Genomic DNA, 9,786 nt, shown 5'->3' with positions numbered 1-9,786 from the left:
AACTATTGGCCCTGATAAGGATAATGCAGGGATGCCATAGAAAAGGATATCCTATCATCATCAATATGGAGCCTTATTAAATATTACGGTAAAACTAGACAATTGCGGTTTATACGCCGATGACCTTGACCTTGACATATGTTGTCGAGGACACCTTCCCGAGTAATTTTATGTATGTATATAATAGGCGGACTCGAATAGTTTAGCCCCTACCCCATCTCGAAGTTAATATTCACGCATGTATTTTTCAAATTCAAGCAAAATTGTGAACTTTGCTTCATTTGTTCACAAAAGTTAAAAATCTTGAAAAATTTTACAAAACAAGTTATGTACATTTTTTTTGTAAACTTATTATTTCGGTTGTTGTGTTATGAACTACGCATCTAGCAACGTACATGAACATTGCGCCGTATTATTTTCGTGTTATGATACAGAAATCATACCTAGATCACGTTATTCGATCGAACACAGTTTACTGTTGGGCACTTCTGTAACTTCATGTGATTAAAATTTACGGAAAAATGAAATTATATGAATTTTTATCGATGTGTGATCGCCAAAATGAATTAATAGAATTTTTGCAAAAATGTAATGTAATGAATACAGAAATGATATGTCCGCAGTGTAATAATAAACTTACTTTAAATATGTCAACATTATTTTTTCGGTGTCGAAAATCGATTACTATCCAACGCAATCATAAAAGAAAAAAAACCTCACAATGTGAATTTAAACAAAGTGCTAAAACTAATACGTGGCTAGCCAATTGTAATCTCGATATTGCGATAGTTACTCGTTTTGTTGCGTATTTTCTCATGATACGTCCTCCACGTTTTGAATTCCTCAAACAAGAATTACAGCTGAGCGATAAAACTATAGTTGACTGGTCAAGTTTTTGCCGTGAGGTAAGTTATATTGTATCAATTTATCTAGTAATTACATTTACACTTTAAAAAAATATTTCCTACTATTTTGAACTACATCTCAGGTGTGCGTTATGTGGCTTGAGGCTCAACAGAATCCGATTGGCGGAAAAGGAATTGTTGTCGAGATAGATGAAGCCAAAATTGGTAAACGCAAATACAATCGTGGGCGTCTAGTTACAGGTAAATGGATTTTTGGTGGCTTTGAGCGTGGTACAGGCAAAGCTTTCATTGTACCGGTCAAAAATCGCACTGCAGAAACATTATTAAGTGTTATAAAACAGTGGATTTTGCCAAAAACTACAATAATATCAGATATGTGGCGGGCTTATGATTGTTTAAATAACGAAGGCTTCATCCATTTAACTGTAAATCACTCAATGAATTTTGTAGATCCAGAAACTGGTAAGTAATAAAATTTGTATTGTTTTATCGTTACGATAAGAATATAAGTATAATATTACCGTAGGAGCTCATACCCAGAATATTGAACGAACATGGCGAGAAGTTCGAGCCAATATTCCGCGATACGGCACACGAGAGAAACATCTCATCGGATACATGGCAGAATTTTTTTTTAAACGGCAATACAAGTTTGACGACCGAATAGTCAGTTTCTTTGAGGCTGTCGGGAAATTTTTTCCCCCAGGATCGAATACAACTAATCCATAATTAATTTGTATCTATATTTCATAAATAAAGCAAACTTTTTTCGAATAATCAGAAAGATAAGGCCCCCTACAGGGGAGCGGAACACACTGTACCCACGTATATATTTTTGAAATTCAACCAAAATTGTGAACTTTACGAAAATACATGCGTGGATACAGTGTGTTCCGCCTCCCTGCAAGGGGCTCTACTTCCGCAAGATATAACTTAATCCAACCAGTATCCGTGGTATAAAATATACCTCGCTTTGCATGAAAATATATGTGCAATCGATATTTTCGAAAATATGCAGCAAAATCTTTTGAAACTTTGAGATCGGGTAGGGGCTAAACTATTCGAGTCCGCCTATTATATACATACATAAAATTACTCGGGAAGGTGTCCTCGACAACATATGTCAAGGTCAAGGTCATCGGCGTATAGGCCGCAATTGTCTATTTTTACCAATATTACTAAGGACATATAATTAAAAAAACTAATAATAATATTTATCCGATGTTTAATTTATAATTTAATATAAGGTTTTATTAAATTATTAATTTAATTTTATTAATTAATTTTGAAACTCAGGCTTTAATAAAAATAACTAAGAAGGCCGTTATAAGGATTTTTTAACTGTGCCGCATTTTTAAAATGAAGAATTCATGTAATACCTATTTATAAAATACTCAAAAGAAGTTAATAATATATTGCATTAATAGTAACATTAATAAACAAATAATTTTTATTAAAAATATTTTATTTATTTCATACTTTTCATTATATAAAATAAAAAAATTTATAGATACATAAATATATATATATATATATATATATATATATATATATATACATTATTGCCGCTAGGTGGCGAAAGGCTTAACCTGAAAGCCTAATCCGAAAGTAAAATCCAAGACAGTATATAAGACCGAGGCACAGGCGTCACGGCTTATCGGTCAAAGAGCGTATTAGCTCGAAGACTGTTATAGCATCTCTTCTATTTTTTGCGAGAGGAGCCCTAGAGCTTCAAAAATTAACAGCAAACGATTAATTTTTTTTTTTGATGAATTCTCATATACAGGGTGAGCCATTTTAATTTATCCACCCTAATAACTTTTTTATATTTGAATGTACAATAAAATGTTTCAAATAAAAGTTGCTTGACTTCGAGGGGGACAGAAGATGGGTGGCAAAAATTTGACCTTGGATAGTCATTTAAAAGTCGCATAAAGGTTACCTTCAATTTCTTAAATGGAACCCTTTATTTTTCATTGCATATTCTTGTAGCTTATCTCGAGAGCTTTCCAAAACACTATAATTAAGTACCTTTTCATTAAGTACTTTTTGAGTTATAAGGCTTGAAATAATTTCTTAATTTTACATATACTTTAAAATATCTAGTAAACCATTCATTTTTCGATTATCTTACCTTAATACTTTTATATACAAAATAATGAGAGGAATCAATTGGTGTAAAGAAAACATACAGTTGTTTTTAAGAAAAAATATGGAATTGTTAATTGCAAATTACATATTTTTTCTTAGAAACAACTATGTGTTTTCTTTACACCAATTGATTATTGATTCCATTTAAGAAATTGAAGGTAACCTTTATGAGACTTTCAAATGACTATCCAAGGTCAAATTTTTGCCACCCATCTTCTGTCCCCCTCGAAGTTAAGCAACTTTTATTTGAAACATTTTGTTGTACATTCAAATATAAAAAAGTTATTGGGGTGGATAAATTAAAATGGCTCACCCTGTATGTATCGTAGAAGACAGAAAAAATATCCATGCAGAAATGAATATTAATTGCGGACAATATAAAATTTTCTTATGAGATTCTGATAGTTTCCATATAGGGTCCTGATAATATTTTCCTATCAGGCCCTAAAGCGCCATTTGTTACAAGCCATGTAGGATCCAAGCGTTCTATACCTAGGACCCAGTTAATTTTAAGACATATTAAGGTCCTTTTTAAAACCTTATTACTTTTTCTACACGGGATGGATTCTGTCACTCGTTGATCAAATGGGCATAAAGACACGTCCGACCTCCTTCCATATACATCCTTATCTTTTTCTGGTTTCTAATCCAACCCGCGTTTGTGATGCGGGATACACTTCACTTTGCATAGAAAGTTACAAATGTAACATTTTTCGCGCACAAATATTTAGTTTAATATCTCATCATATTTTGTTGTTAAAGCGAGAAACTCGTAGAACTTCATGTTAACTGTACAACAATCTGCCTTGTACTCACTCACCTTTTCTTAAATATTTTCAAAGTCATAAGAAATATCAAAAACATAGAAGTCTATCATTGTTCCACTACCTGATTTCAATATAAGAAAAATAAACAATGTCAACCGATAATATACTATAGTTTATACAGTGTCATAAAATTACATATTACTTATTAGACATTTTTTGTTTATAATTTTTTAATAAACAATGATCGCCGACTAAAATTTTCACAACATTACTCAGAGTGATGATCTTGATAACATATATGAGAATTATTGAAACCGGGAGGTGTTATGTATAAATAAATAATTAATTACCTTATTTTTTACATCACTGGATATCAATTATATATTTCTTTTACTGTTATTATCAGACTGAATACATAACAGTAAAGTAAGATACAGATGTCTTTATCAGCTGTAAGAAAATATGTATTTATATCTTTTTGTGATATATTACCTAATACGTGACATATTACGATACATATGAAATGTTTTGTACCGTGGCAAAGCATTCTAAAGATGCTATAAACAATCCACCGATGCTTAGACCAAAAGCTTTATTACCTCTTTGCAACAGAAACAGTATTAGCTTTTGTATATGTAGAGGAGCTGTATACCAGCAGACATTATATCTATTATATGTGAAAATATAATGAATCAATAAAACTTTAAGAAAAGTGAATAGATCTAATGAGAGTATATATTCATTTTGTGCACTTTTTGAATTTACATTTTTAATTAATATTTATATACATATATAAAAAATATATAAAATTATATAATCTGAAGATATTTCTTACGCTGCAGCATATACATCATTATTATGATCTATAATTTCTTGTCCGACAAAGTTAGACAAAAACATATACAATATAGAAACAATTATAGTGTAAATAGGTAATAAAAATTGTTCGAAGTTATATCCTGATGATGCAACCTGAAACACCTAATATATACATTATGAATCTTAATGTTATAATGTATAAGTTATAATGTATAATGTATAAGTTTATAAAAAGATTATAAAAGCGTTAAAAAAATTTTTTAATTGTAATTAAATAATCTATTATATTTTAAATCATTATTAAATTCTTTTCTTATAAATTAATAATTTATTTATTAGTCACCTTTGTTCGATTTATATATTTTATTTCTATCGCATTACATTGTATTTATATAAATTTTACTTTCATAATATTCTTTTTTATTAATCTCATAAATATACCTGTATATTTATGAGATTAAATTTCGAAACATTATAAAACTTATTAAATGTATATAATAATAATAATAATATATATATATATATATATATATATATATTAATGATAGGTTTTCAACTATAATTAGAATTTTTAAAAAATAAATCGATTACAAGTTAAAATAAGTAAAACGAAATCTTAATATTCATACAAATCTCAATATAAATGAATTTATAAATTTTTATGTTATTTATAGCAATGATATTGCGAATTATTATTTAAAAATTAATAATTATTACCTAAATTTTCTTATAGCCGAAAATATTACCAAAACTATAATAAACTACATTTAAAGATTTATATTACATAGAATTATATTAATTATATTATTAGAATGTTATATTACGTATCGGTAAAAAGACTAAGTACATTTAGTATAAGACAACATATTACAAAATCCGACTCTAAAAAAAGGTATGTTATTGATAGTGTTGCCTTTTTCTTCGAATGATGCTGATTGGTTATCACGATTTGTTGTGTTTTATATTTGTGTTGTTATATTTGTATCATTACCGCGATGGTTAACAGTTTTTTAAAATTAATTGTGTTTTTTATTTTATTTATATTATATTTAATACTTTAAAAGATAAATGATGCGCGCGCAACGTAATGTAAAATTTATTTAATTTATTTTGATAAATTCATATAAAACTTACTTGAAAAATATTGAAACTTAAAGTGATCACTCCTAATATTATTAATAAGAAGAACGACATCTCAAATTTAGATATTAAATAATCTGAGAATCTTTAAAAATAAGAAAATATATTATTACGCATACTGTATATATGTATTATGGAATAGATACCAACTTCATAGCTTTACGATGAATATCTATAGCATAAATTATATCCTTGTGAATCAAACTCTCTTTTTGTAAATTAATATCTTGCGATATATAATTCTGCATTGCATTCTTGATACGGTAACTATGAATAAATTTACAAAATTAGTTTTAAGATAGAATGATTTTAATCTTAATTCATATAATATGCAGTCAATTAAAGACTGCAACGTTTACAATATTATATAAAGGCTAATATAAGTAAGTTAGCATTTGTATATTTTTTAGATTATTAAGGATATTTTATTTTGTTATACTCTTGTTTAAGTAATACTTCATACAGTTTTAAGCGTTTTATAAAATAAATCATACTTTAATATTTTTAATAATATTTATATAACTTTTTGAGATGTTTTTCGTATTTTAGAGTCGCTTTTCTATTAAAACTTTATGAAATTTAAAAGAAATTATTATTAATGTAACTATTTAAAAGAATTTTTATTTGTATTTGAAAGAATGTGTAGTTTCAAATACGGAATAAAGTTTATTGCAAATTTTCAATTATTTTAATAGCAGAATTAAAATAATATTATTCACTTATATCCTGTTAAATTCATATCAATTATGTCTTCATCCTTGAAAATAATTATTTTACGTTTCGAGAGAACAATTAAGTTGATTAAACAATCCATGTAATTTTAATAACAATTTCATAAATTTTGGATATGTTGTATATAAAGAGTGATTCATTTATTTAATGAGATAATTAATTCATCTTTCCGATATATTATTTCGATAATCCAATATAATATACTATTTCAAAATTGCACAAAAATAATATATAATTATTTTCAACCTTAATATTTTAATTTTGAGTTATTCTTCTGAAAACGATCATGCTCCGATTTGAGTCAAATTTTGTAAATAGGTTCCTTGTAGCTATAAAAGGAGTATATGAAAAGAATTTTTGGCGATTCGAAAATTAAGGCACTTTTTAAGCTCTTTTTCGTGAAAGTGAAAATTACCTTTAGACAGCTTGTTTCAAAAGATAAATATCTAGAAAATCGGCAACCTCACCAATGACCTCAATCTTGACATATGTAATCAAGATTATGACTTTGAGTAACCTTTAATAAGTTTTAATTGGTGAAGTTTTATTAATTTCACAAATGTATATGTACACACACACACACGCGCGCGTGCGTGCACGCAAAGGATGCAAGGGGGGCCGAAGGCCCCCCTCCCGCAAACACTCCGCCTGTAGGGGCCGCATTGCGAAGACTTCAATCACAATGGATATATGCTGTAAGTTGTAAAGCGAGGTCCACCTTGCCTACCAGCTGGGTAGTTGCGGGAGGAGGAACTGAAAGTGATGTGGTGTAGTTCTCTAAATTCTACATAGGTTTGTAACTTTCCTCGTTTCGCGTGGAAAGTTACAAACCTATGTAGAATCTTACTTAATAATAGACTCCGCTTCGCGCTGACTCATGGATGGTGTATATATGTAATATATATGTAGTAACTAAAATAATCAAGAATATGACCATGAAAATATATAGCAAAGTCATTTCAACTGTCTAAAGATAATATTCACTTTTAAGAAAAAAAGCTTAAAAAATACCTTAATTTTCGAGTCGCCAAAAATCCATCTCGTATACTTCTTTTGTACCGAAAAGGAATCTATTTACAAAATTTGACTCAAATCGGAGCATGATCGTTTTCGGAAAAACAGTCTAATTTTGTATTAATACTTTACTTAGCAATTCTAAACAGTCCGCAAAAATGTTGAAAATATGTAATGAGCATTGTCCCAGTAGCTACTACTGCAGCAATTCCTACGTAGTAAGCAACATTTATATACAATTGCCGTAAATATTGCTGGGAATATTGTTTTTGTTTTACAAAATTAGTCTGTATATGACGATGTCGAAACTTCTCTGCTGTTAAAATAACGTCAAAAAAATCCGACCAGATAGGAGCAGATATATGAACGCATATCATGAAGAAGAAAGACGCTAAATAAAAATATAAACAAGTAATATGTTAATATTATAGCAATAAAAACTCGTGCACTTTAAGCGCTATATGACACTTTACATAATTTAAAATACTTTTATTTTATGTAAAGGCTTTTATAATAAACTTAGCTCATTAATGAAATTGAAAAATGTATTATGAAACGAAATTAAAGAAACATTTTCTTACTTATTAAACTAATCGTATAATATTTCGCATTGTTTCCATATTTTTCAATAATCATGAATTCATTGTTGTCCTTTATATCATCATAAATAAGTTGGAGTTGTTTCATTAAATATATTACCTATATTATTTGTAACAAGCTTTTATTCTATTTATCTTTTTGTAAAATACAATAAGGTCTACTACGAAGTTTTAAAATAAATGTTTATTTATTATGAACCTACATTACGATATAATAAATATTTGACTTACTGTCTCGTCATTAATGTAAAACGAGTTGTATGTTAGTATGAAACCAATGCAAGCAAATGCGGGAGATAGAATCTTAATAACAATGTCAATAGTAAACTTTGAAGTTAGAAATATTGTAAACTGTAAATAATAATTTTCTTCAAATAATTATATAATAAATAATTTATAATAATAAATAATTATATAATAAATAATTTATATAACAAGTATCTTTATTCTTGATTAATAATTTATAAATTCTATGTTGTTATAGTTTACTTATCTCATGGCAATATAATAAATTAATTTTATATAATAATTTTTTAAATAAATAATTTTATGTAAGAGAGAGACAAATATATCGTATTAGTGATATAATTATATTTACATTATTACATTATGGTATTAATAAATATATTTCTATATTTATATTATTATATATAGTCTCAAATATAATACATTACAAATATACAATTTTATTTTTTTATAATAAAGTATTCAATGCAAGTTGAATGTAAAAGTAAGAAATTATCATAAAGACGATGAGATAATATACTTACGACATTAGAATATATTATAGTTAATATATTTAATATATACAATATATTAAATAATATATTTAGGTTAAAATATATTCTTCATAATTTTCGATAATCATAATTTTCGATTTTTTATAAGAAATCTTTACATATTACCACTCATATACAAGTTTTAATAAATTATATTAATAAACATTTGTCAATATTATAAATTATTTTATACATTATAAATTTAGAAATAAGATAAAATCAAAATATATTTTTATGAATATATAAATAAAGAATACTTCAAATTATTTAATTGCACTTTTTCGGAGTTTCAGAAGTATCCCCAATATTCAATTGCTGATATTTCAATTAATATCTTTTTAAACAAATTTATTGAGAAATGTTGCTAGGTAGAAAAAAAAATATCTCACGTATGTACGCAAGCACACATACACACATAAACGAAATTAGATTTTAGAATTCATATAATGTATACTATAATTAAAATATATTTTAATACATACTTGAGATATAATAAGGATTGCTTCGATGCTAAAAAAACAGATTGATTGAAATCGTGTAAACGCTGATTTCTGATAAGGCCATAAACCAATAGTCAACAGTAAAATTCGGTTAAGATTAAAATACCGATCTTCAATACTGATCATCTCTCTGCTAGCATTAGAACACATTTGACAAGGATGAAGTCGACGGACATTTGCTTATCCCCACCATTAAATTGGTTGATCAGATATTCTCAAAGTCCTTTTTTCTAGTATGAATTATTACGCTCTATATCATATAAGTTAATTTTCGTAAAATGTACCATAATTGTACCAAATGCAACACGAAAGGACACGGAGTATGACTATAGAACGGAACACCTGTAATTTAATATTATTTTGTTGAGGGGCAGCCGTCGATTAAGCGATCGATTTAACGCCGAATGAAATTAAACACG

At 27.3% G+C, this 9,786-nt stretch overlaps 3 protein-coding genes across 3 annotated transcripts; 1 reads left to right on the top strand and 2 right to left on the bottom strand.

Annotated features, from left to right (window-relative positions):
* The first annotated feature begins 322 nt into the window (after positions 1-322).
* LOC112639678 lies at positions 323-1,598 on the top strand. The gene is made up of 3 exons (XM_025414516.1): positions 323-905; positions 989-1,328; positions 1,393-1,598. Exons 1-3 carry the CDS (start codon positions 522-524, stop codon positions 1,593-1,595), a joined length of 927 nt encoding a protein of 308 aa, XP_025270301.1. The 5' UTR covers positions 323-521; the 3' UTR covers positions 1,596-1,598.
* Positions 1,599-4,172: 2,574 nt separating this feature from the next.
* Positions 4,173-5,749, bottom strand: LOC109610336. The gene is made up of 4 exons (XM_025414514.1): positions 5,738-5,749; positions 4,620-4,765; positions 4,319-4,451; positions 4,173-4,234 (listed from the first exon to the last, which is right to left on the bottom strand). The coding sequence occupies exons 2-4, from the start codon at positions 4,682-4,684 to the stop codon at positions 4,187-4,189; spliced, it is 246 nt and encodes an 81-aa protein (XP_025270299.1). The 5' UTR covers positions 4,685-4,765; positions 5,738-5,749; the 3' UTR covers positions 4,173-4,186.
* Positions 5,471-9,564, bottom strand: LOC112639690. Its single transcript, XM_025414530.1, has 7 exons — positions 9,350-9,564; positions 8,320-8,439; positions 8,071-8,188; positions 7,622-7,880; positions 5,894-6,010; positions 5,738-5,828; positions 5,471-5,485 (listed from the first exon to the last, which is right to left on the bottom strand). Exons 1-7 carry the CDS (start codon positions 9,515-9,517, stop codon positions 5,471-5,473), a joined length of 888 nt encoding a protein of 295 aa, XP_025270315.1. The 5' UTR covers positions 9,518-9,564.
* Between the last annotated feature and the right edge of the window lie 222 nt (positions 9,565-9,786).

Source organism: Camponotus floridanus, unplaced genomic scaffold (assembly GCF_003227725.1).
Source record: "Camponotus floridanus strain SB8 unplaced genomic scaffold, Cflo_v7.5 scaffold82, whole genome shotgun sequence".
Taxonomy (NCBI): Eukaryota; Metazoa; Arthropoda; class Insecta; order Hymenoptera; family Formicidae; genus Camponotus; species Camponotus floridanus.
Note: the sequence above shows the minus strand (reverse complement) of the source record. Positions and strands in the feature narration are given on the sequence as shown.

What these genes read in the sequence shown, in the direction of transcription:
- LOC112639678 (XM_025414516.1), top strand. Translation starts at nt 522, where the DNA reads ATGAAATTATATGAATTTTTATCGATGTGTGATCGCCAAAATGAATTA. An exon ending in GGTCAAGTTTTTGCCGTGAG is followed by an intron (nt 906 to 988) that starts GTAAGTTATATT and finishes ACTACATCTCAG; the next exon opens with GTGTGCGTTATGTGGCTTGA. An exon ending in TTTTGTAGATCCAGAAACTG is followed by an intron (nt 1,329 to 1,392) that starts GTAAGTAATAAA and finishes ATATTACCGTAG; the next exon opens with GAGCTCATACCCAGAATATT.
- LOC109610336 (XM_025414514.1), bottom strand. Translation starts at nt 4,684, where the DNA reads ATGTTTTTGTCTAACTTTGTCGGACAAGAAATTATAGATCATAATAAT. An exon ending in AATGATGTATATGCTGCAGC is followed by an intron (nt 4,452 to 4,619) that starts GTAAGAAATATC and finishes CACATATAATAG; the next exon opens with ATATAATGTCTGCTGGTATA. An exon ending in CTTTAGAATGCTTTGCCACG is followed by an intron (nt 4,235 to 4,318) that starts GTACAAAACATT and finishes ATTTTCTTACAG; the next exon opens with CTGATAAAGACATCTGTATC.
- LOC112639690 (XM_025414530.1), bottom strand. Translation starts at nt 9,517, where the DNA reads ATGTGTTCTAATGCTAGCAGAGAGATGATCAGTATTGAAGATCGGTAT. An exon ending in TTTACATTAATGACGAGACA is followed by an intron (nt 8,189 to 8,319) that starts GTAAGTCAAATA and finishes CAAATAATATAG; the next exon opens with GTAATATATTTAATGAAACA. An exon ending in ATTCATCGTAAAGCTATGAA is followed by an intron (nt 5,829 to 5,893) that starts GTTGGTATCTAT and finishes TTATTTTTAAAG; the next exon opens with ATTCTCAGATTATTTAATAT.